The 25,753-nt window shown below is 56.9% G+C and overlaps 1 protein-coding gene across 1 annotated transcript; it reads right to left on the reverse strand.

Annotated features, from left to right (window-relative positions):
* Nucleotides 1-456: 456 nt before the first annotated feature.
* SLC37A2 (solute carrier family 37 member 2) lies at nt 457-24,292 on the reverse strand. Its single transcript, XM_037134206.2, has 18 exons — nt 23,948-24,292; nt 11,598-11,679; nt 11,047-11,140; nt 10,841-10,919; nt 9,196-9,331; nt 8,744-8,820; nt 7,748-7,914; nt 7,164-7,201; nt 6,721-6,870; nt 6,343-6,433; nt 4,878-4,940; nt 4,482-4,567; nt 3,961-4,009; nt 3,711-3,784; nt 3,391-3,469; nt 3,168-3,265; nt 2,835-2,899; nt 457-1,178 (listed from the first exon to the last, which is right to left on the reverse strand). The coding sequence occupies exons 1-18, from the start codon at nt 24,004-24,006 to the stop codon at nt 1,163-1,165; spliced, it is 1,503 nt and encodes a 500-aa protein (XP_036990101.2). The 5' UTR covers nt 24,007-24,292; the 3' UTR covers nt 457-1,162.
* Between the last annotated feature and the right edge of the window lie 1,461 nt (nt 24,293-25,753).

The raw sequence follows: 25,753 nt of genomic DNA on the forward strand, positions 1-25,753 counted from the left end.
GTGTGCTGCTTGTTCCAGTGCTGAGGGACGTGTGTCCAGCTAAAGCGGGGCCCGCGCAGCGGCCCAGTTCACACGATGGCTCTATCTTCTGTGGGGCTTCCAGCTCCCGGTTCGCTCCCCCCTCCCAGTCACTCTCACTGTCCCGAGTAACTCCTCTGGGAAGGCCCACGCGACCAGCCCCAGCACCCAGCGGGGCCCCCAGGCGAGGACTGGCAGGGGCCCAGGCCCCAAGGAAAGCTGCGTGGGCACTGACAGAGCTCAGACCGACACGCCAGGAGTGGCGAGGGAGACAGAACGGGTGCGCAGGGGCCCAGGGGACAGGGAGCCCCCGCTTGTGACAGCTCCCGAACCAGCTCAGGGCGTCCGTCCCTGTTCTGGGCACGGCTGCTCCACGTGGAGAGCAGCGCTGGCACCCAGAAAGCACTCAGTGACCACCAACACTTCTTTATCAAAACACTGGTGTTTTTATCATACATAACACAAACTGGTATTTTCAGTCCTGGCCCCGGCTCCCCACCCCTCAGCACTGCCTCCAGGTGTTGTCTTTGCTCCAGACGTGGAGGGCAGGAGCAGGGTGGGCGGGAGGAGGTGCAGGGAGCCGGGGAGGCCCTCACTCTCTGGGGTGGCACAGGCACCGGCCCAAAGTGAGGGCTCCAGCTCCCCCCTCACCCTGACCCCAGAGGATACAGACAGCCCTTCCTTTAACCCAGGCGGGTCAGGAGTGAGAAGTAGGATCAAACAGGGACAGAATGGCTGGTGGACCAAGGGATGAAGAGAGCCTGGGTAGCCCCGCAATCGGGTCAGAGCCCCATGGGAAGGTGTTCAGACTTCACACAGAAAGGACAGCTGGGCCATTTCGGGGCCCCGGCCCTGCAGCCTCTGCCTTCTGTCCTGGAATGTGAAGCAGCAGGGGTCTGGGCAGATGTTTCCCTCCACCGGACGGAGGCACCGCTGTCCCTCAGCTCCAGCCTGTCCCTCTGCCTGGCATCCTCTTCCTGCAGAGGCTCCCCCAGCCCCCAAGCGGCCCTGAGCGCAGCGCTGGGCTGGCTGGCGTCCTATCAGCGGGCTTGGCCGCAGCAGTCTGTGGTACTTGGGCTGTCTGGCCCGGGGGAGCACTTGGGGACTCAGGCGGGGCCTTCTGTGCTTCTTTTCATCCAGGGCCTCATATTTCTTTATACCTGAAGGAGGAGGAGAGGGGCAGTGGGAGAGTGAGACGCCGGTCCGGTCCGCGATCTCCTGTGCCGACAGTGGGACAGGGAAGGCGGGTGCCTGGGGTCCTTGAATAATCGCCTTTCATCCTTGTTCTCTACATAGGGGCTTCCTCTCACCTCTTCAGCAGGGAATAGAAGGCCAGATTAAATTTAAAACCTTACAATATTTGTATGACAGTCGACTGCTTTAAAAAGCAACACTACATATCACATGTCATCTCAGCCTCAGATCAACCCCCTCAGGCGTTTAGGGAGAAGCGCCTCCATTTGACATGTACAGATGCGGAAGTTCAGAGAATTAAGCCTGAGGTCTTATAAGATAAAGGTGAGCAGAAAAGTCGGGACTGTCCGGGGGTTCTGGTTCCAAGCGGGGTACTCATTCTGCTCCCCACGCACGGGGACAAGCTGAAGTCTTAGGCACATCGGAGCCCTGAACCTCTGTCCTCTCACCTCCACATGAGCGTGTCTGCCTCTCCAGGAGCTGGGAGGGGAGCTAATCTGAGTCAGGTTCCTTCCGGGCCCAGAGCAGAGGCTTCCTAAGGGTTCGTTCTTTTCCCTGTCTGCTTCTTTTCGACCCTGCCCCTGCCCTCGGCCTGGCACAGGAAGGCAGGTGGAAGGAGCACTGGTCCCACGGTCCAGGCCCCCTGCTCCTCCAGTGCAGGGCAGGGCAGAGGTCTCAACGCCTCCTGCTCTCAGTTTTTCTCCCTGGACCCTGGATGAGGCCTTCCCTCAATAGTGAGCTGGTTCCCACGACCCACATCTCCCATCCAGACCCAGTCCGCAGCTCTGCCAGCTTCTCCTTCACAAGAGGAGAGCCAGAAAGGCCGGGGCAGACCCCAGCCCCTGTGCAGAGCCCACCTCTCACCACTGGCTCAGCCACCAGCCTGTCTGTGCAGCCTCCATGCCCACCACCATAGGTAGCAGACAGAGCACACCAGCCGGTCACCAACACTGATTCGGTTTTGTCCCAGAAGCTTTGATTGCGTATTGATTCTTTCTGCACACCTCGGGCAGAGGGGCCTGGGGACCCTTGGTCTGAACTTCCAGAGCACCAGCAGCGCCGGATTGGGTGCAGAAGGAAACCGGTTTCCTGGGCTCTGCCTCCTCTGCCCTGGGGTGTGTCCAAAGCCCTATTGCTGTCGCAGAGAAGGGGCTGCCGGCCTTGGTGGCAGCTCAGACCTCTTAGGAAACACATCCAAAGCACCAAGCTCTACTTATGTTGACAGTCTTTGGAAGTGGCCCCAAGGAGAAAGAGGAAGTTGGAAAAATCACAGGGAAACAGAGGATTTGCATGCAGGACCCGCTCTGGTGGCATCTGAGCCGCAGGCTCCAGGACATACTCACAAAAGTCATGGGACTCGAGGAAACTACTACCGCGTGGGGGTTAAGGCCAGACAAGAGCTGGGGAGACACACGGGACAACAGAGGGCAGGTTAGTGGCTGGGGCAGGGGCAGGCGGGCCTTCGAGGACATGCCCAGGGCCAGCAGCACTTTCCTCGGGCCTGCGCTGGAGCTGGGCTCAGGCCGGGCACAGGGCGCCGGGCACAGGGCGCCGGGCACAGGGCACCGGCCACGGTTCTGAAGTGAGACTGGGGGGGGGGGCCGGCTCTCCCGAGGACTCACCCGGTATCTTTGCTCAGGGCTGACTTCCAGGCCAGGATCTCTTTGTACACCAACCGGCAGAGGAGCTGGGGGAGTTTGAGGCCCAGGGGGAAAGGCGGACATCAGCCTGGAGCAGTGCTCAGGCCCCAGTGCTGGTGACCAGCAGTGGGCAGGCGGGAGGGACAGGGAGTGCTGGGCCCACAGACTCATTCAGCAGGGGTCCCCCATGGTGGGTGAAGTGGCTCTGAGCAAAGGGCTGGTGTCCCAGAGCCGCTGGTGGACAATGCTCAGGGGTCTAGCCTGGTGGGACAGGACACCCCACAGTATCCACGTGGGCACCCCAAGAAGCCTTACCAAGCAGGCCAGGATGTCTGCGGAGATGAGCATGTAGAAGACGTTGTTCCAGCCCATGGGGGAAATGAGCCCGGCCAGCAGGGGCCCCAGGGCCGCGCCTGTGCGGAACACAGTGTCAGAGCAGGGGACGCGCCGGGGGACCCCGCCCATGGGATGGCCACAGTCCACACGCCCCAGACAGGGCTCTGCGCTCGGTGGCCAGGAGCCAAAGTCGGTCACAGACCTATGGACCCGGTGCCGTCGATGATGGCCGTGACAGTGGACAGTGCCTTTGAGTTGCCCTTCAGGCTCTTGTGAGTCCCCTGGGGAGAGAGAGCTGAGTGAGGGCCCAGACCAGGCCTGAGAGGCACCGGCCCCGGGGACAGGCGGTGCTGAGGCTCGGAGTTGAGAGGAAGGGGTGGGGAACCTGGCGGATTCTGAAGGACTCTGAGGGTCTTGTCTGTGTAGCCAAGAAACGGGGAAAGGTCTCTGGAAACCAGGAGACAGAGGCCCTGTCCAAGACCTCAAAGTGACCCCTGGCTTTGGGGAGGTGGCCACACTTACTAGGTCAGCTGAGACAGCAGTGGTGATGAGCGAGTAGGGGCCGTTGACCAGGGCCCCGCAGATGACCAGCATGACTGCAATGGCAACAGAGACAGCAACAGGGTCAGAGGCCGGGGGCGGTGGCCAGCCCTTTCCCCGTGGCAGGTGGACCCCTGGCATCAGACCAAGAACCTCTGCTTCCCTCAGCCTCCCGCCGATGTCCCCAAGACAGTGCTTCCCCTGGGGCCTGGCAGTGCACGCAGTGCCTCACCTATGGTGATGGTGATCCCGTTCTGGCCAAAGTGGTTGTACAGGAACAGCTGGGAGAAAGGAAGGGAGGGGCGGAGTTACGCCCAGGCTTCCCATGGGCCGGCCCCCCCCCCCAGACGGACTGGAGCGCGGAAGTCTGGAGCAGCCCACTCTGTGCTGCCCTGAGATCCCACAGCTCCCCCTGCTCCTTTCCCTTCTTACACCCAGACCTCTCGCTCTTCAGATGTCCCAAGGGTGGGGGGCGGGGTTCTAAGATGTGGTACTTTATTGTTTCCTTTTCCCAGAAAATCTCTCATTATCTAGCCTCAACCTCCCGTTCTTCCCTCTGTCCAGAAGTTGATCAGCTGGTCTCTGCTTCTCTGCCAAGGGCAAAGGCCACTAATCCCAAACTCTCAGACTGGGTCTCTTTGCTGTGCACAGGGACACACACAAATGCATGTGCATAAATGCTGAGGTGCACCCTGTTCCGCAGCCATGCACAGGTACATAGGCACACACAGGTGGCCCTGAGGTTGTACGCACCAGGGGGGCAGCCAAGATCAGCATGATGCAGCAGGTGGTGGCCCTGCCATTGGTGTAGTCGGAGATGAGCCCTGCCAGGATGCCGCCTGGAACACAGACCAACTCAGCTGCCCCAGGCCCAACCTCCCACTTGCACGGTGCCCCCGGCCTGGGCCCCGTTGCTCTGCCCCTTGTGGGCCTGGGCCTGGCCCTCCAGAGCCCGCAGACATCTGCCTCTAACGTCCTCCTTGTAGCCACAGCTTTCGGGAAGACCAAACTCCAGGGCTATCTTTCTTAGGGCCACACAGCTGGGCAGGAGCCCAGGTCACATCCCACAGGCAACCTGCCCCTTCTTTCTGCACCCCCACAGGAGAAGAGGGGAGTGCAGTGCAGAGGCCGACCAGGGCAGGGCCTCACCCATGATGCCGCCGACGTCGAAGAGCGTGGACAGGTCCCCTGCCTCCTTGGAGCTGAACTGAGCTGTGGAAAATGCAACAATGTGATCAGACCCAAGGGCTCAAGGCAGACATCCTGCACTGTCCCAGCCAGAAAGCGCCCAGGCCAGGCCCACGGCCTCCTTCTTCAGAGGAGGCAGGGAGAACCCTGGGGGAAGCGACTGGCCGAAGTGACTTTCCAAGTGTGTGGCCAGACGCCTTCTCTGGCCCCCAACCTGACCTGCTGTCTTCCCAGGCAGGATGGCCTTGTCTCTCAGACCAGCCCTCCCCTGGAAGCACTGGGACCTGGCCCGGGAGCCCGGCCGACTGGGCACCTTCCTGTGGGGATAAAACTCTCCCTGAGCCTCGGCCCGCCCAGACGGCTCCTGCCCTGCTGCTGACTGAGTGGCCAGCCACAACTAGGAGGCTTCCCGTCCACCTGAGGTCTCCGCTAATGCACAGAGCCAGGAGGGAGACTCCCAGGAAAGGGTCCCAGGCCTTGCCCTGGGATTAGAGAAGGACTCTCCAGAAGCTGGACTGGGAGCCCAGCCCTCAAGGCTGACTCACACTCCGAAGTCAGCACTGAGACCACGAAACAAAGAGTCTCAGGTCCACGGAGCTGCCCTGAGGCTCCACCTCTATTTTTGCAAGATGCCCCTCAGATAAGAGCTCTGGGGCAAGCTATAGCTTGAGATTTGGCCCTGACTAATGCTCATGGTATCCTGTTTCGAGTAAGTACAGTATATGGCAGGCAGCCTTGGCCCTTGGCGCTCCCTCTGTGGAGGGAACAGCGCAGCCTGGGGTGGGGGCCTGGGCCCTGGCGCAGCTCTGAGGCTCAGGGACTGGGGCAGGGTCCACTTCCTGTGGAGTAGCCGCCTGAGTTACGGCACAGCAAAGACCCAGGCCAAATGGACATGAACATCCTTTTCAACCACAAGGGGGACTCTCCTCCTCTGTCCATCCCTGGATGGGGCAGAGGTGGGAAGAGCAGTTTGTGGGGTGGGCAGGGCAGAGTCCCCTGAGGCTGCAGGCAGCCCCTGCGAGAGGAGAGCAGTGGGTGGCTCCCCGGGCCTCTTCCTGCAGTTGGGAGAAACTCTCCGAGGCGATCAAGAGGCGGGCCTTGTCTAGTACCCTCTGCTGCCACCCCTCAGTGGGCAGAGAAGGCGGGGGCAGGGGTCTCTCCTACACAGAACAGTAGAGAAGTTAGGGAGGGTTACAGGACAGAGCTCAGAGTCCGACTCCCAGTTCCAAGGGGGGGGGGGGGGGAAGAGGTGGCTGGAATCAGGGTGTCAGGGGCAGCATACAAGGCTCAACGTTCCATTTAAAGACAAAAATCTCTTCTTGCCCTACAAGCGGTTCGGCGGGGATCCCAGACTCATCTGCATCACATAGTAGGTTTCCTGTCGGACCAGAGACCCTGCCTCACCTTTTCCTCCCCTGGGACTTACCCACGTTGAAGATGTAGAGGGGCAGCCAGTAGAGGAAGGTGTAGCTGACCAGCTTGGCGAACAGCAGACACAGAGAGAACTCGATCACGCCCTGGGAGGCATAGCAGGGGGTTCGGTGAAGAGGGCGCTCCCCAAGGGGCAGCGGGGCACCTGCCACCCCCCACCCACAAAGCCCCTCAGGCCACACCCACTCTTGGTAAAAGCACTGGGCCTGTGGCCCCAATGCTGCGGCAAGACAAGCCTCCCCCGACCCCACCCCACGCATCTCTTGTAAAGAAACCCTGGACACCATAAGTCCCCCTGAGCATCCCCATTTCCTGGTGTCCTGCAGAAAAATCTAGAGAACCTCTTTCTTCCCTCCACCCCTCAACTCCTCACCGGGATCATGAGTGCCCCCCAAAAGCTGATGGCAGCCGGCTGAGCGCTCGGCTCCTTGGAGGATCCCGCCGCCTCCAGGCTGCGCTCCTGGTGAGAGTAGGGGTTACTCCCAGGGTCCTCGGGGTTGTTCTGATTTTCTTCCAGCTCACCCTGAACAGACATGAGGCCCTGCTGTGGGCACAGCCGTGTGCCACCTCCTGCCAGCTAGAGGGATGGCCCGCCCTGCCTGAGAGGCAGAGGCTCCAGAGTGGGAAGGGGTGCGTGTCCCTCCCCTGGGCTGGACTAACCACCTGCAGGCCCCTTGGGCTGGTAAGGTGCCAACCCAAGGGCCTGGCATTGGCCCTAAGAAGTATCCGTGGGCTCAGGGCTTCCCCTTCTCACCCCCTAGTCCTGTCTGGGGGTTGAATGGGGGCCAGGGCACAGGTGGGGGGGCTCCCACTCACGTGGTGCTGAGGGGGGCTGCAGTCCACATCTTCTGGGTCTAAAAATGAAAACCTTCTAAGAAGCCTTCCTCAGGTTGGGCCCTCCCCCTTGCACTGGCACTAGTCCCCTGTCCCAAATTGGCCTCAGGAGAGAGTGGGAACAGGGTGAGGGGGTGTGTACCGGGAGACCACCTGCCAGGCCTGGCCCTACTGCCCACCCAGGGACTTCCGTTCTCCCAATACAAAGCGGCCCCACCACCCAGCCAGGCTAACTCTCAGGCTGTCAGGGAGCGGGGCTAACAACAGCCAATGTGGGGGTGTCCTGTCCACCCCACCTTCCCCTTTTTACCCCTCAGATCCAGCCAGCATGTGCCACGCACTGACTAGGAGCCAGGCATTTGAACTACCCGTGCTGCTCACCCCCTCACCTGCCCTGGGAAAGGCGTGCTGTCAGTCCCATCTACACATGGGAACGCTGAGGCTCAGAGAGGCCGCTCGTCCTGCATGGAGTCACACAGCCGGCCCCGGCCCCATGACCCTTACACTTCCCACCAGAGCCAACTGCCCTCTCCCAGCATGAGGGCCCGGGAAGGGGGTCCGCTCACACTCAATGAGGAAGAGGAAGGTGAAGACTCCCATGGCGGCGATGATGATGCCTGGCACCACGAAGGACAGGCCCCAGGGCCCGCTCACCCAGACGCCGGCGAGCAGGGTGCCCACAATGTTGCCCACGGATGTGTGGGAATTCCAGATGCCCATGATGAAGCCCCGCCTGGAGGGAGGGGGAGGGGAGGAGGGCAGAAAAAATAAAAAGGCAACCCAGGGTTCCCCTGGCTGCTCTTGCCAGGCGCAGGAAGCTGTCCTGGCTGCGGACAGCCTCCGAGCCGGGACCGGGGGAAGGACGGCTGGGACCCAGCGCGGGGCAGCCGGGCCTGCGGTCCCTCAGCAGCACAGCACGCAGGGCTTCCCAGCAGAGCTCTTGTTCTCCTCAGGGGTCAAGCCCTCAGCCCCTCTCTTCTCTGTGTTCCCCGAGGCTGTGACTCTTAAAGCACCAGTCCTCCCCTCCCCACCCCCAGCCACTTCGGCAGTGTCTGGAGAGTTTTGACTGGCACTGCCTGGGGTGTGCTAGTGGCCCCGTGGGTGGGGATGGGGGGTGGGGGATGGGGGGGAGGATGCTGCTCCACATCCGCAAGGCACAGGACGGCCCACAGCTGAGAACCGTGCAGCCCGGAGTGTGAAGAGTGTCAAGGGCGAGAAAGGCTTCTCAAAAGCAACTTTTTTTTTTTTGCACAAAAGCCAGTTCAAGAAAAAAGAATACAGTTTTACAGGCTTCATTTATGCTGTTAGGAGAAATGGAAATTCATTTAGTATGAGGAAAAGCATAACTAAGGTTGTGTTTTATGCCTTAAAACCTTGTCAGTGGGAGATCAATACTGCTTTCTGGTCACTAAAATGTTTATCTCACTCAGCATGTAAAAGCCAGCAGAATGCAGACAAGTTTCTCATTTTCCCCCTGAAATCACATGAGGGAGCCCTGAGTGACCCCCTCACTCCCCCCACCCTCCCAGGGCGTCCCCTGCTCACACTCCTGTCACACTCACTTCCCCTTTCCAAACCAGTTGCCAACACAGGTCACAACCGAGGGCCAGCCCGTGGTCTGGACGAGGCCATTACAGATCTGCGGGGAGAGAAGCAGCAGGTGAGACAGGCCCAGTGTGCTGCCTCGTCTCTGCTGCGACCCAGCCCGGGTTGAGGAGGGTCAGTGTCAGGGTTGAGGGGCCCCCGCGGACCACCACACAAGCTCCCCTCTCCCCTCGAACACATACACACCCCCTCTGCGCCCTCTGGCCCAGACCCTTGGCTGCAGAGACCCGGTCCCTCCAGCATGGTGAGTGAGTGACACCAGGGCGGGGCTCAGGGCTGACAGGAGGGAGCAGAAGCCCAGCCTGGGAGGTGGGAGTCGGCCGGTGGAGCACCGCAGAGGAGCAGCGGGAAGGACCAGAATCTTTCTGTGATGGAAACGAGAGGCCAAAAGCAAGACGGAGGCTCATACCTGAATGACCACAAAGTACCAGAGCTCGTGGATGTCCCAGAAATATGCCATGCCCAGGAGTGAGGTGAAAAGGCCGCTGAGCAGCATTCCAGCCGTAAGGTAATAACGCAGGGGCAGCCGCTCCCCAAAAATCCCACTGGAGAAGACAGAGTCAGGTTTGTGGTTAATCCCCGCTGCCTGCACCCTTCCACCCCCTGCCTCCATTTCTTCCCTGACCACAGCACAGGAGCGACCCCGACCGAGGTGGCCCCAGCCAGAGACAGCCTCTGTCCTGCACTCACTAGACTTCTCTGCTTTACCTGAAACTGCTGCCCACACTCCTGGAGGTGTTCTTCCCACCGCCTGTTTGATTGTACTGTTGCCAGTCTCAGCCCCTACCCCTGGCTGACCACAGCTTCTCATTGACTTCCCTCCGGGGCAGTGAGGGATTGAACCCGCGACCTTCACAGTGTATGGGGACAACACTCCAACCAGCGGAGCCACCCAGCCAGGGCTCGAGGAGCAGTCTCTCGCGGCACTTTTGTGTTTTAACTGCCACCGCGTGCACATCCTCAGTCTGTTCTCTCCCTCCTCCGGGGCAGCAGCACAGCATACAGATCCCCTCTGGACATCACGACTGGGGGCCCCAAACGCTTGAAACTCAAAACACTAAGACTGAACTCCTCTGCCTCCTTCTCCAACTTAGCCCCTTTCCCTGTGCCCGCATTGGAATGAATGGTAGCCCCGTTCTTGGCCACGCAGGCCAGAAGCAACAGAGTTACCTCAGTTTCCTGCTTCTCCTTCCCACCCTTCATGTTCAATTTCAAAGGTCTACCTATTCTACTCTTTCTAAAAAATTGATTTGAGAGGATAGAGAGAGAGAGAGACCATGATGCACTGTTCCATTCATTTATGCCCTCATTGGCTGATTTTTGTGTGTTTCCTGACCAGGGATTGAACCTGCAACCTTAGCATGTGCAGATGACACCAGTAGACAGAGCCACCTGCCGGAAGACCCATTCTTCTCTGAAAGAGCTCCCCAGTGTGCGGTCTCCTTCCCGTCCCTATTACCACCGCTCCCTCTCAAGTGCTCCTCAAAGCTCAGCTGGACTCTTACCAACCTGTTTCTTAGCACAACGACCAGGCCTTCAGTCTCGCCCTCCCTTAAACTTCCTTTGGTCCCCTGCGGAGTGATCTGTCTGTAACACGAACCTGAGCAACGCCCTTCAGCCCACCTCCCGCAGACCTGGCACTAACCCCGCCCACCCACAGAACCTGCCGCTTCACGTCCTCACGCCCCTCACGCCCCACGTCCGCCTCGCCTCCCTCCACTGACCGCTCTGCAGCAGTGCAAACAGGATCTCGTTCCCGCAGCCTTCCCTCATCCCTCTTCTCTACCCCGGCTGGGACAAGTAACCACCTCTGAGCCACCAGAGCGCCCTTTCCAAGCAAAAGAGCCCCTGAAAGCGGGAGTCAGCAGGTGAAGGAGCAGACTTGGCGACCCCGGAAGGAACGACAACGGCTGCACATTGATCACACACGCAGAAGCCTTGGTCTCGTTTCCATCTGGGGAGCCACCGGCTCTTTCACTTTGACCCCGTGCCCCCTGTTAATCAAGGGGAGGCAGCAGCTCTGAACCAGCCACCCCGCTCTGCCTCTCTCTTACCTGATAAACATGCCGATGGCATAGGCCACAAGGAAGGCATCGTCCACGCCCCCCAGTAACTCCTTGTAGTTGTTCTGGTCTGAAAGCAGATGGCAGAGACGAGGCTGGTGGCTCGGCTGCCCCTGCCCGCAGGCCTTTCTGGCCGTGGACAACCCCTCCCTGGGGAGGGGAGCAGGGGATGGGGAAGCAGCTGGCCCCTTTCTTACCAAACGGAGACCAGTTGCACCACGTGGTGTCGTTGGCATCGTGGGTGGCATTGGGGGGCTGGATTATCTCTGAGCAGTTCTGGTGTAAACGGCTCTGGACAGGCAATGGGATGCACAGGTCAGGGGCCCCAAAGCCCATTCAGCCCGGAGAAGAGCGAGCAACCCTGCTCCCCAGCCACACCAGCACCATGGCCTCCCCACCGGACTCTGCTCCTGCCTCTGGGGCCTCCTCCTGCAGGAACTGGCTACAGGGACAGGCAGCCGCATCACTCGCTCAGTGAAGGCAACACAGAGAGCCCAGGTCCCTCACTCTCCCCACCCACCCATAGTCACTAACACTGCTGTCTCGGTGAATTAACTCACGAGGAGCGCCTACGAAAGTTCTCTGGAAAAACAGAGCCACTGAAAGGGGGAGCCAGACAGTGAAGGGGCGGCTCAGCGATCACGGAAGAAGGATGGCCATGGGCTGAGTGCCACATCATTCTGCCGCAGTGCATCTCCGCCAGGGCCCAGGGTCTCCCGGGCTCTTCCCCACCCCAGGCCAGCCTCACCTTCACCACACTGATGGGCTTCCTGGACATGTGAAAGCAGACATAAATTAAGAAGGTGAGCAGCAGGATGAAGCCTCGGTACCTGCAGGAAGAGGCAGGCATCTGGATGAGCAGGAAGGTCGCGGGCCACCTGTGCCCACTCTGGCAGCCCCAGGGCCTGGGCACCCCCAACTCTCCACCTCCGGGCTCTCCTTCAGACACAAGTGCCTTGCGCAGAGGCCACAGGGAAGGCAGGAACAGATGCCAGAGGCCAGGAAGCTCAGGGAGCCCTGTCTCCTGGTGCCGGCGTCTGAGTGCTTCCCACAGGGCGGGGGGCCCAGCACCCTGGCCGACGCCGGCGTGTTCCTCCTGCTCTTGCCCCTCAGTGTCCATCTGGCCTCAGTGTGGTTGGGGTGCCCCGTGTATGTGTGTGTGAGAGAGATGGGGGTGAGGAGTTGAAGTCTTTTATTTTTTTAAATATTTTATTTATTTATTTTTATAGAGAGAGGGAAAGGGAGGGAGACAAACATCAATGTGTAGTTGCCTCTCATGCACCCCCCACTGGGAACCTGGCCTGCAACCCAGACATGTGCCCAGACTGACGATTGAACTGGCGACACGTTAGTTCACCGCAGGCCAGTGCTCAGTCGCCTGAGCCACGCCAGCCAGAGCTTAAATTCTTATTTAAAATGCCAGAAATGATGGGAGCAGGTGGGAGGCTGATGGGGGAGGAGGGTCTGTGTTCATGGTGAGCCGGCGCCCCTCTCCCGCCCAGAGCACAGCAGTGCCCCGTGCGTGGCCGTGTCCGGGAGAGCCCGGACTGCGGCCGGAAAGGCGTGCCCGTGAGAATGCTGCTGCCAGTGTCCTCTTCCCCGCCCCAGTCTCATCCGCCCCACTGGTCAGCAGGCCATGCTTCCATCTGTGGCTCACACATCACATGTGCCCTCTCCCATCCCCCACTCCTCACCCACGCCCTGGTCTGGGATGGAAAGAACAAATGAGCCAGACACCAATGAAGTTTCCATGCATGCCCCCCTGCCACCCTTCTCCTGAGGGTCTGGGAAGGGGCTCCGTGCCTCTGAGTCACTGTCTCAGTGACACAGCACAACATCAGCTGGGCAGAGTCAGCAGCCGGGAGCCAGGAGACACATGGAAAATGGGCTTTGTGATGGTCCCCAGCCCAGGCGAAAGGGCCAGGCATTCGGAAAGACCCAAAGCCCCGGTTCCGTGAAGATCTCATGGAGAAGGGTAGGGAGGAAGGCCAGGAGGGACTCCGATGCCCTTTGCATCCCTCAGCTCGATGAACCTAAGGGGCAGGACACTGTGGCTCCCGTTGGCCCTTTCTGGGTTTTGCCTCCAAAGCCCAAACTCTGCCTCCAAACGTGTCATGCAGGCTGCCGCTTGTGAGATGAAGGGGTGTTTCAGCAGAGCCTGAATTTAGGCTGGGCGACCAGGCTCTTCTCCACTCTCCCCTGGACCTGAGCTTCCCACCTGGTTCTCTGTCTCCCTTTGCTCCACTGCCCCAGTTCCTCTTGTTATAACAGGGAAGATACACCTGCCCTGCTCCATTACCCAGCTGGAAATGTCTCAGAGGCTCTCCATTCTATTAGGAACGAAGTTCCAACTACTGTCTAGTCTGGCTTTCACGTTCCTCCGCAACCTGGCACCTCTGGCCATCAGCTCCCAAGGGTGTGTGAGTTCTCCAGGGACTCGTGTATTTTCCAGGGGATCTGGGGTGACTCCAAGCTGTCTGTCACACTGAGTGGCATCAGCAAGCTTGGCCACAGCGATGTTTTCTGGGTTCCGCCATTGGACTCCCAGTTCGGGGGCTTAGAGAATCTGAGGGGCATTTGGAGAGGGTGCCTGCCAGCCGTCTTCAAAGGGCAGTGGGTGGAAGAAAACCACAGCCCTACAGGAAACTCTGACCAGTGCCCCACCTGGGAGGCTGCCTGGCCTGAGGAAAGGCAGAAAGCTTTGAGCGAGGCCTCTAACTGCCTGGGCAACCAAACGCCAGTCCCTCCCGCTTCTTTGCCCCTGGTTCCCTCCTTCAGTACACACGGACGACAGCACCAGCCACATCTATCTCAAAGAGAGGTGAACACGATATTATTCTGCCCTAGTCCCTAGGTCCCTGTTATGTCACCATTAAGACTCCTGGGGCACAATTGAGCCTATCTCGACTGCCATGTGGCAGCAGCCACTGACCCTGGTGACAAATTGCACCTTCTCTGAATCTGAAAGGTCCCTTGGGCCCCAGCTCTGACTGTTCTCCCACGACATGCCCAGCAGTGAGGCCCCTCGGGCGGCAGCACCTGGCATTGCCCGGGACACCAGGCCACACTTCGGTAGACACTTGAAGCCCCTGAGGGGCCAGTCAGAGCCACCAAGGGGCTCGAAGCCTAGCTTGATTGCCAGACCCCCTTTCCCTGCACCCCCACCACCACCACCAACACACAGATCCCACTGGAGCACCAGGCCCTGTCCACCTAGGAAAGACCCAGGCCACCCTCCCTTGGCTTTCTCCCGCCCGTGTCCCCGGTGTTCTCCCTGCTCGGCTCTGAGCCCCCCTCACTGCACTCCTCTCCCCCAGCCCGGGAGGAGGGGCGGCACCGGGGCAGCAGACACAGTAATGCCACCTTCTGAGGTCCTGATCCTGTCTGGCAGAAACAAGACGGCTCCCCGTCCACGTCCGCACTCAGGGCTGCCACGCGTGGGCACTGTGCAGGGACACGGCAACGAGCGAGAGAGACCAGAGCAGCGATCTCTGCCCTTCCGGCACCTGCAGACCAGTGAGGAGACGGGCGGGGTTGGGGCGACAGCGCCATGAACGTGGACAGCCCTGCGTGACAAGGACACAGGGAGGGGACGCCGGGGCCCCTGGGGTAGGAGGAGGGTCAGAAAAGGATTCTTAGAAGGGAGGCTGTAGTTGAATCTTCCAGAACAAGCAGGAAGCAGCCAGGTCAACCAGAACCAGGGGCAGGGAGCGTTTCTGGGACTGCAGACTGTGTGTGCAGAAGCAGAGAGCGTGAACTAACACTGCCCGTCTGGGGAGCGCCACGTAGTCCCGGATGTGCCAAGCTGGAAAGGAGGCAGGGGACAGGTCATGTGGGGCCCAGTGGTGGAGGTGACAGTGATGGAAAGTTGTGGAAGGGGGCCGGGATTTTCTAGATCAGAGAGGTTTGGACACCATGCAGGCGAAGCCAGGGGAGACGCAAGGCTCTGTTTTGGGAAGCCTGAGATCGGCTTCCTCCCTGAAGGCCGGGCCAGCCCCCTCCACCTTTCCCGTTCTGCCACCCCCGCCCCGGGTGCATGGCTTCACATGGGGCACCCTCGGTGGTCCATGGCAGGGGGTTTGTTTCTACAGTAGAAAGAAGCAAGGACTTAGGACTCAGGCAAAACCTGGCTTTGCTCCTTACACCTGTTGCTCTTCTGAAAAGCAGAGTTGACAACTTTCTCACAGAGCTACTGACAGGTTAGGGAGATGAGGAAGCAGAGATGGAGGGGCTGAAACAGCCCCTGCTTCTCTGTTTTGGGAAGTGGCGAGTGGGGTGGGCTGGTGCCACACTCCTCTGTGGTAGGAGTTCCAGACTCTGGATCCCCTGGAAGGTCAGGGTCCGGAGGCCAGGACGCCCCCTCCTGCGCATTTCCCCAGGACACACACCTGGGCTGGCTGAACTAGCAGTGCCCTCCCCTTGCCTGGGGCAGAGCCCAGTGCCCACAGGTGGCCTGCCAGGGTACCAGGGTTCCCTTGGCAGCAGACAAGAGGCTCAGCAGACGTCCGCACTGACACCCTAATTGACAGGGGTCCAGCCCTGCCCTTCTGCAGGGGCCTGGCCTAACCTCTCTCCCAGCTCCGGCCCCAACCCTGAGTCGTAAAATCGACAACCAAGAGCACAGGAGAGTCACGAATCCTGGGGATGGGGGGCAGGGGGCCCCCCACGGTGCTGTGTGATGCACCAGACCTGGCACTGACTTCCTGGGACTTCCTGCCTGGCCTCCGAGTGGTGCACAGATGAGTCCAGAGTCCCACAGCCGGCTGTGCAAAGCGCACTCGGAGCCAGGCCTCCTCTGAGTTCCGTCCTCTTTCCGTACCACTTTGGCAGCTGTCCTGAAAGAGAGACCAAGGTGCACCATTCAAAGGGGACTGGGGACATCAGTCAGGTTAACAGCTGGGCAAAGCCGAGGCCACAGCCGCCAGACGCACAGCAGCGCACAGGAAGGACAGCGGCCGCACTCCCGCAGCACAAACCGCAGGTTTCACTTCTCTCTCTGCAGCCCTGCCTGCAGAATCCGGAGGCCCAGAGGGCTCAGAGGGCAAAGATGCACAGCGGGGCTTTGCCCAGCTACCCAGGGCGACTGTGAGGGGAAGGGATGGCAGCCTGGGTGCAGGGAGGGTCAGGCTGGCCTGGCACGAAGGCCAAGGACCACGGACGTGTGTGGCGAGGTCCCCCAGGCTGTCCCAGGAGGGGCTGACTCTAAGCCTTTGTTAGCAGGAAGGGACACTGTCACACCAGATCTTAGACAAGAGGCCAAGAAGCACGGAAGAGGTGACACTTTTCCGAGTCCCACTCCCACTCACCTGGCACTGGTTACTGAGTAACCAAGTCCAGCAGAGAGGAGCACTAGCAATCTCTCAACGATAAGCTGTCGGTCCAACTTACTCTTTTGAAGGAACACGATAATGGCTTTATCAAACATGTTAAGACTTTGTACTAAGAATACCTCTGATGTGGGAGCCAAGAACAAATTGTCACAAAGTAGCAACAGACAACAAACAAACAAACAAGGGCCTATTACTACTCAAAGGACCCACCACCGGCACGATAGGAAACAAGTAACAGCTCAGCAGAGGCGCCAACCTCGGGAGACAGGGAAGACGTTCCTCCCCCAGTGGCTACCCAGCCAGTCGTGCCTGGTCCCTGCATCCCCTTTCCTTGCTTTGCTGACATGCTGACAGTCCCCTCACCCATGTAAGGCCAGTGGGGACTTACACTCCCTCATCAGCAGACCCCCACCGCTCTCTGCCTTAGCCAGGGGTTGCTGGTAGGTGTCTAGGGCTTCTACCATGGCCACGTGACAGGTTAGGCTGGCAGTGGCTGCAGGTGACCTCAGCACTTGCCCTGAGGGATCTGACTTGGTGGCCTGTCCTTGGATGTGCCTGTTCTAGAACTCAGAGGATCTGAGAAGGACAGAGCACTGGGAGCCACAAGAACCAGGCCAGCGGTGACAGCGCCCCCACTCCGGGCCTGCCAAATCCCCCCTGCCTCTGGGAGACTTCAGGGTGGGCAAAGGCCCACCCAGGACAGATACGGTGCAGGGAGGAATCCTGAGCCAGGCCTTCAGTCTAAGGGATGGAGCAGGGACAGTCCAGGTCTGGGTGGCACACAGCATTCTGGTCTGTGCGGAGGAAAAGAGGAAACAGCAGGGTGGAAGAGGAAGCAGAAGCCTCTGGGCAGAAGGCAGCAAGCACACGAGGGGTGGGGGAGGGGAAGGCAGGGTCACGCGCTCTGCTCTGTGAGATGGGCCCTGGCCCTGGGGGCCCCAAGGAGAGAGATGAGGATAATGGGCATGGCCTTTCCAGGCTGTGCTCCCCAGCTGTCCTCCCTGTTCAGAGCAGCCTTTCAGTATCACAGCTCAGTTTAAGGGGCCCCTTTATGCTACCCTGCCTGGTATCTCTTTGCAGTCACCGGGAAAATAAGACCCAAGAGAGCTGTCTGGGCAGCACCCGAACCCCTGATCCAAGGTTGTCTCGCAACCTGGAAAAGAACGTGAGACTTGGGCCAAAAAAGGATGAGTCTCAGTTTCTGGCTCTGTTGCTTCCTGTGACCTTGGGCAACTTGTCTGACCTCTCTGAGCCTCAACCTTCCCTTAAATGAGATAATCAGCTGCTGCCACACGAGACTGTCAGGGGGTTAGACAAGATACAGTGCACCCGGTAGCATGAGCCCTCAGCAAACTCAGAGGACAGGGCCATTCACTCTAGCAGTGGCCACTGGTCAGCCTTGGCCTTTCCAGCTCACATGGGAAGAGTCAGCTGTGTGTGAGGGGAGACAGCAAGGTGGGAGGGAGTTCACATCACGACTCCTGCTTTCCTGCCTCCCCTCCCCACATCTGGGCTCATCCAGCTGGTCCCTCCTCCCATGGGCTTCCCTTCTCCCTGTCCTGAGCCGTTCCCACTCACAGGGCCCCAGGAAATGGGCCCAGCCCCATAAGCGCAGCCCATATACCTCTGGCAAGACACCCACATTGCTAGCTGCCCCAGACATGTCCACGCAGACTCGGACGCAAAGGCGGGGCACTGGCCGGACCAGAGCTGTGGAGGACTCCAAAAGGCCCTGAAGTAGCTAGCTCTCTGCCCCGTCCTGACCTAGACGGCCTGAGGGAGCCGGGCGGAAACTCCGCAGCCTCTGACTTTTGCTCACACACGCCTCCCGGGACCGTGAGTGTTCCTGCAGCCCCCTCGCACCTAGCTGCAGCTACATCCTATGCTCCTGAACAGACAGGTACACCTTCACTTCCAGGCCTTTTTGCTCCACGCCCTCTGCTCATAATACCTCCAGCTCCACCGAGTTACAAGCTACCTTTCCCTCCTAATAAGGGGGAATTCCTGCCTCCACGGAAACTCACAAGCACCCAGCAGTTACCAGGGACTGACTGTAAGCTAGCCACTGGGCTAAGTGCTTTAAGTGCTTCTCATTCAACTGCACTAAAACCCTGTGATAAAGGTTTCCTGTGATTTCCCTTTTAGGGACAAAGACCTGGAGCCTCAGAGAGATTAAGTGATTTGTCTAAGGCCAAATGGCCACATGATTGATCTCCACCCCACCTCCCCCCCCCCCCCCCCCCCCCGTCCCTGCCCTGATCTGCAGGACAGCGTGGGAGTCAGGCTAACCAGGATTCAAATTCCAGTTCAGCCACTTATGGGCTGGGCGATGCTAGATAAGCAGCGTAGCCTCCTTGGGCCTCAGTATGTGCATGTAGGTGGGGATGCTTTGCAGGGAGCTACAAATCCACAATGCCGGACACAAAGCAGGAAAAGCCAGTAGAGGAACAGTCTGTAATTAGTGTCTAGTCAGTGCTTAACCCGAGCTGGTCACTGATCTGAGTACTTAAATCCTCACAACACGTGACGAGAAGGTACTACTAGGATTCGCACTTTACAGATGAGGAATCCAAAGGTCTAGTTACACCTGCTTTCTTCACTTCACTCCCAGGTCCTCCCTGGGGACTTGCGGAAGCAGTAAGTTTGATAATAAGCCTCCACACCCTCTCTCCAGTCTGACCCTTAGTTCCAAGAAGGTAGGATCGTGTTTTATTCACCTTTACAGACCTCAAATCTCAGCATAATAATGTGTCTACAGTAGGAACTACAGTAACACATAGTGTTTGATAGGAGTCCAAACCTACATTCATGAGCAACGAAGTGAAAGAACAGTTCTTGGGCCCTGGCTGGTGTGGCTCAGTGGATTGAGCACTGGCTTGTGAACCAAAGGGTTGTCAGTTCAATTCCCAGTCAGGGCACAAGCCTGGGTTGCGGCCAGGTCCCCGGTGCGGGGTGAGAGGCAACCACACGCTGATGCTTCTCTCCCTCTCTTTCTCTCTCCCTTCACCTCTCTCTAAAAATAATTAAATAAAATCTTTAAAGAAAAAGAACAATTCTTGAGCACCCTCATTAGCCACAGGGGGTCAAGAATGCTCACATACCATGTTTCTGGCCCAGGACCTGCCTTGTACTGATGGGAAAACTGAGGCTTGGGAAAGCCAAGCACACAGGGCACACAGCGGTGAAAGGGCTCCAGTCCACCTGGAAGATGCTGGCGAGCCCAGGGGTCAGACTCCCGCTGTGGGACGGGCGTGACCGAGGTGTGGGTTTGTGAGCTCTTCTGAAATGCCTGTGCGGGTCAGGCTGTCACGACTGGCCTGCCTCCCCACATTCCCCGCCCCCATGTCCCTGAAATAGAAGGGAGTTTGGTTAAGGGTATGAGTCACATCTATGAATGAGACTCTATTAGGAACGATGGCGTCAGAGAGGTACAACTTTGTATCCATGGTAATAAGATGGATTTATGTTTATTAAGAAGGAAAAAGAGAAGCTTTATCCTGGAGCGAGACGGCTGGGCCCTGGCCAGGGTGCTCGGTTGGCTGGGGCGTTGTCCCACGCACCAACAGTTTGTGGGCTCCATCTCCAGTGGGGCTGCCCAAGAGAAGGCAACCGGTCGATGTTCCTCTCTCACAGGTCTCTCTCTCTCAAATCAGTGAAACATCCTCGGCTGAGGACTTAAAAACAAGTCATTTAAAATGACTGCTTGTTCCAGAATAAGGAGAGAACAATGCAGGACAAAACCTGAATAGATAAATTTGTAGGTTGTGAGCAGGGAGTTTGATTTGCCTTGGATGACAGTGGGTGCAAGTGATGAGTCTGAAGAGAAGCAATTAAGTGTTCAGGAATTGTGTCAAAGCTGGCTCAGCTTTTATTTTATTCACCTTATTTTTTTAAAAGAGGCTGTGGTTCCTTTAGTATCAAATATAATGTCAATACAAAAGTAGAATTTGGTTTTCTGTCTGTTAAAATCACAAAATTTTCTTGAATATTGCTTATTGGTCTGCTCTTAATGAGAGATTATAAACTGTTATTTTTTTACCTTCCTAGATTTCTCCAGGAATCTGCCTAGACAGCACACATTCTGTGTCTTACCAGAATAACACGCCCTACTTTTTAAAACAAAGAACTCCCTTTTAGGTTAGAGCTGTTTCTTTATGGTATTATCCTCTATGTTCATTTTTAAATGAAATATTATCACTTTCAGATGTGTGGGACAAGTACCGTTCCTTAGCACTCGTGATAAGCACCCGACTCCCTTAACCACTCCTGATTTTGCCTTCCCCAAATCAAACCCTAGACACAGAATCAACTACGACCATCAGGACATTGTTTGTATCTAGGATTCTCTGAGGTGCCCAAGAGAGCTCTTGGAAAATCACAAAGATTTATTCTTTCGCCTTTTAAAAAGAGAGGCTAGAAATAATCAGGTTTATTTAATATGTCATTGTTGACCAATTACATGGAAATAATTATGAAATAAGAAGAGCTACTCAACCTCCTCTAGGTCAGACATTTTTTATCCTCACCTGAGGACATTTTTTCATTGCTTTATAGAGAAAGGGAGGGAGAGAGAGAGAGAAACACTGATGGGAGAGAAAAACATGGATTGGTTGCCTTCTCATACGCTTGCCAACTGGGCATCAAACCCACAACCTGGGTATGCGCTCTGACTGGGAATTGAACCTGTGACCTTTTGGTCTACTGGACGACACTCCAACCAACTGAGCCAACCTGGCCAGGGTTCTAGGTTAAATTTTAAAAGGTAAATGTTATTATTTAGGTACAGTTCAGAAACTGTAGGTTGTGCGAGAAGTTTCTGTGGATTTCTCAGTGCCCTCTCTGGTCCACGATCTGTTTCTAGGTGCTGGTGTCTGGTGATGCACTCCCTAATAATAAGAGTATAGGGTGACTGGTCAGGATCGCGGTTATGATTGGAAATGTTACCCGGGTGGCAACCTTACTTCTTGGAGTCTAACACCTTCTAGGTCAGCGGTTTTTCACCAGGGACGTGCACCCTAACACAGGTGTTTAGGACTTACTCCAGACTTCCCGAATCTCTTCAGTTGATATTCTTGGTATATCCTTGGTATGTTATGTAAATTATGTATCCGGATTTTTATCTATCTCAAAAGTTTTCCTCTATAAAAAGGATGTTCATCCACTTTCAATAAGTCAGATGTTATGTTCACTGTCTTCTTTGAAATTAGCCTCATTACGTTTTTAGCCACTGTCTAGATTTTGGGGGGTAAGGGGGTGGCTTTGTCTTGTTTTGCATACTTCAGGAAAAGCTACATTTGCTTCTCGGCTGCATTGTTCTTGTCATGAATTCTCATTGGGTCATTCGCTTTTGAAAATGATCAGTAATAAGTTCATCTGCACTTTTCTAGGTCTCTGTCACCTCCAATAGGGTGTGGTTTCACTCCGATGCTTCCTGAAATCCCTGCAATCAGCTGTAGGTCAAAGGTCTTATCTTTAACGACCAAGAACTGTCTCAGAAAACACAGTACCAAGAACTTCCTCTTGAGCACAGGCTTCTGGTGGCATCACTCAAACATCTTCAAGAACACACCAGTGGACTGAGTCGGGACTGTCGAAACTCTTTAGTCAAGAAGCAGACAGGTTGTAAGACTGCTAACCCGATTCGGTGGAACAAGAATTAACTACACAGAACAGAGTGACTGCTGAGGGGTCGTTATTGTGTGCATTTGGAATACTGTAGGTGCTGTTCTCTCGTTCTCTTCTCTGGGTACAGAAAGAAGCTCTTTCTTTTTCTTCTTAAGCTACATATAACCCAGGACAATTTAGCACTCTATCTTCGTAAACGGAAATGAAGCTTTTGTGAATATCCTCCCTACCTGATTGCCTAGAATTCATCAGCTATTGTGGATATATACGGTTATTTGCAAAAATTCAGTAAGAATCTGTCCTCTTGTTTCGAACCACAGCATTATTAGGAAAATTGGTTATGCAGCCAAGGCCTTCCCTGGAATGTCATCATCGACAGTGATGCCCATTTAATCAGACGGAACCAGTCCCTTTTAAGGAACCAAGGTGGACTCTGTGAAGCCGATACTAGTAAAACCCTCCCAAGAAAACTGGCTTACTGTTTTCTCTTCTAGGCAAATAAGGAAGGTCGCTTCCTGGCCAGCCCAAGGAGCTTAGGATGTTTGGGGGACCTCAAGAAGAGGTGAATTTGCCCAAATTTATAGGTAGAGCAGGTAAAACCTGATTTATAAGTGGGCATGCTCTTTGGAGTCTCTCTTTGTAAAATTATGGTAAAATACAGGGTCCAGCAGAAGTGAGACCTGCTTAAGTGTGGTTGGCAGGGTAATAACATGGGTGTAATAATTTATAGTTTTCATTTGAACATGTCACCTAAAGTGTCATGGTGTGCTTGAGTGTGATACTGCTATGTTACAGAATTACATGCTTATGATTTTATACTAAAAAGGGGTGTTATGTTGCCAGACCCTGCGTATGTAGCATAACATTTTCCATTTTCACCATTTTTAAGGAAACAGCACAGTGGCATTAGCTCCCTTCATGCTGCTACACAACCGTCTTCACCGCCCATCTCCAGGGGTCTTGTCACCTTCCCAGGCTGGCGCTCTGTCCCCACTAAACAGTGACCACCCCCACCCCCCACGTTTTCTTTTTCTACATTATAACACCTTCTGAGTCCCTCTTTATGAGTAAAATAAAATCTTTAACACATGCTCACTTTTATATCCTTATGAGAGTCAGGTTTTATCTGCTTCTGAAAAATGTATTTTAACAGCCCCAGACTCAGAAGGGACCACACGCGTCATGTACCCGTGTGAGGGAGGCAGGGAGGCACGAGGACTGTCACCAGCAGGAAGGCGCCCAGCATGACCAGCCAGCCCAGGACCACGGGCTTCCGAATGTGGGCTCTGCGGCTGTAAAACTAGGTGAAGTGGGCCATGCTCAGGGCACCTGCCCTATTCAACTCCTTAAATTATATTAATACAGTTTGGGGATTTAGGCCCAGTATTGCTCCACTTGTTTTTCAAGAGAAGCCAGGAACCTGGCTATTTATGTTAAATTTCATAATTTGTAAACGATGAAAAAAATTTGTAAGCTAACACAATACTCAGAAAAACCTAAAACACTGCAGACCCAGCAAAACCCCCAGTGTCGATCCCTGAAGACTGAGCTGCAGGCTCTGCACCCCCTCACCCCAACAGATGTGGTCTCCTCCGCCTCCCCTGGTCAGGGGGAACCTACTGTGGAAGTGGCTGGCCAACTGCATTGTGGGGGTGACCACCCAGCTGAGGGGCAGCTCCTGCTCTGGTCTGAAAGGTAAGCCCTCCCTGGTAAGTCTCTCAGGGCCTGGAGGCCCTCAAAGCAAGCGCCCAGGACCGCTGAGCTCTGGCCTTTGTGTTATCCAAGGGCGAGAAGACCACAGGAGACACTCCGCGACTCCAAAGGTCTCTTTGCAGCAATTCCACCACCCTGGCCTCGGCTCCCAGGCCCACAGTCTGGGTTTGCCCAGATGCTCAATAATATGGAAGTGAGGAGGTCTGAAGGTCCGCCCTGGGGTGGGGTGTGTGTGTGTGTGTGTGTGTGTGTGTGTGTGTGTGTGTGCGCGCGCCAGCCATTCATTTTCACCCTCCTGCCACCCCTGCTGAAGAAGCCCAGGCTCAGGAGCTGCGAGACGGCCCGCCGCCCGGTCCCTGGTGCCCCTGCTCCCTGCCCGTGCAAGGGAAGTTCCCCGGAGCGGCGCACCTCCCTCCCCAGCACTGCTCACCAGCTGTCTCTGGAGAAGGTGCGGAGCAGCCAGATGCCCGGAGCCAAGGAGGACCGCATTTTGCCTGCTGGCACCCGAGGGAGGCGGCGAGGCGGACAGAGAAGGGCACAGGACGGTGCGTCCCAGTCGGCAGCAGCTGGGTTTAAATGCCGCGCCAGCGGGCCCGCCCCGGCCTCGCTGCCTCCGGCCCGCAGCCCCCGCCCCCTGGCGCCTGACCGCCCTGGAGTCCTGGCCAAGCGCAAACCGACTGCCCACCCTCCAGAGGATGCGCCAACCCGGGATTTTCTCCTGCTTTGCCTCGGGCTGGGGACGCGCAACGCACGGAACTTCTGGGGCCACTCCCGCCTGAGTTCCTCGCTCAACGCCTCACAGGGAACCGAAAGCCACAGCCTAGCCATCTGAGCTCTACGTGACACCCTGTCTGTCGTAGCTGTTCTTGCAGCGCCTCCGGGTCCCCAGAAGCGGTGGCCCAACAGAGAGGGGCAACAGGCAGGCTGGAGGGCTGGAGCTGACACCCGGGACCCTCATTACACCGCTGAGTGTGGGCGCCCCTTGGAAAGCAGGGGGTATCTCAGGGAGTTACAATACGGGGCCCAAAATACACCTCCGGGGCAGCACAGAAGCTTCCCGTTCCTCCGACTCCACACCCACCACGCCCCTCACAGAGACTGGCCTCCGCGTCCTCCCAGTGACAGTGCAGCGACAGCACCGCAACCAGTGTCTCCCTCCAGAGGCAGCAGCCACGACGTGGCCAGCGAAGGCCAGTCTGGGGCACAGAATTCTCTGCTCTCAACAGCGCCCTTCCAGCTCTAGCCTGAAACCTCCCACGTATTTCCACCTATATAACGAAGGCACCATGAGATCTTTGAATAGGAACCTAAGGGCGATCTACAGAGGGGCAGAGAGGGAAGCGTTCGCCCCGAGAATAAAATTGCTAACAGAACATAAAACAGCACTGTGTTTGCGCAAACCGCTGTCAGCCCTGACCCCACCTTGCCCCTAATTTCTGGGAGTGCCCGGGCCCTCGGTTGCTCTGAATATGGAGCAACATTTCCACCAAACCGGTTAGGATCAGGAATAATGAGCTTGGCTGCTACCAGCAAAGAGAGGGTAGTGCTCCTGGAAAACCCTCCGGGAACGCCAGGCAGCCAGTGGCAGGCTGTCAGGGCGGAAGGAAAGACAGCAGCAAGCAGAGGCCAGAAGGCAGCAGGATACAGGGGAGAGGAGAAAGGGGGTAAGGAGCCCGTCACGGATGATGTGAAGTACAGAGAGGTGCGTGCCCAAGGGAGAGCGCAGGTCTCCTGCTCCTTACCACACCTGCAGCAGAGAACAGTGGTACCTGCAGGAGGTGTGGAAAGGGACTGGCTCAGAAACTAAAGGGAAAGATCCTCCGTTCTTACTGTGAACAGACCTATAATTTTCCAGAAATGCTTCCTATGGTTTCAGAGGATCAAACCCCTGTGAGACGGAGCTGGCGGTGCACGGTCCTGTTGTCCCCGAAATACCAGTTTCTACCACTGGCGACTTTCACTGACCGTCCACAGGAGCTTTGGGCAGCCAGCTGTCTGCTCAGGCTTTTCAGACAAGGCAACGAGCGTCTTCCCTTTGATTTTTCAGTCACGCAGGGGCCTGCCTGCCTGAGAAAGCCCGTGAGAGTAAGTGCCATGAGAATGAGCAGCTGGGCGCCAGAAGCCCAAAATGTCACCACACATACACAAGTGTCATCTTCAAACATGCCGGCTTCCTCCCCTGCGCTCTTCCTAAATGCGGTGGAATCAAGACCCAGACCCTTGAGGGAGGAGTTAG

Source organism: Artibeus jamaicensis, unplaced genomic scaffold (assembly GCF_021234435.1).
Source record: "Artibeus jamaicensis isolate MK-2021 breed Jamaican fruit bat unplaced genomic scaffold, CSHL_Jam_final scaffold_660, whole genome shotgun sequence".
Taxonomy (NCBI): domain Eukaryota; kingdom Metazoa; phylum Chordata; class Mammalia; order Chiroptera; family Phyllostomidae; genus Artibeus; species Artibeus jamaicensis.

Bases quoted from the DNA above. Each gene is read 5' to 3' on its own strand.
- SLC37A2 (XM_037134206.2), bottom strand. From the start codon at position 24,006: ATGCGGTCCTCCTTGGCTCCGGGCATCTGGCTGCTCCGCACCTTCTCC. The intron at 11,680-23,947 runs GTGAGCAGTGCT...CTCTTCCTGCAG, and splicing joins ACCTTCTCCAGAGACAGCTG to GTACCGAGGCTTCATCCTGC. The intron at 6,434-6,720 runs GTGAGGAGTTGA...TATGCCTCCCAG, and splicing joins GGGGGGCACTCATGATCCCG to GGCGTGATCGAGTTCTCTCT.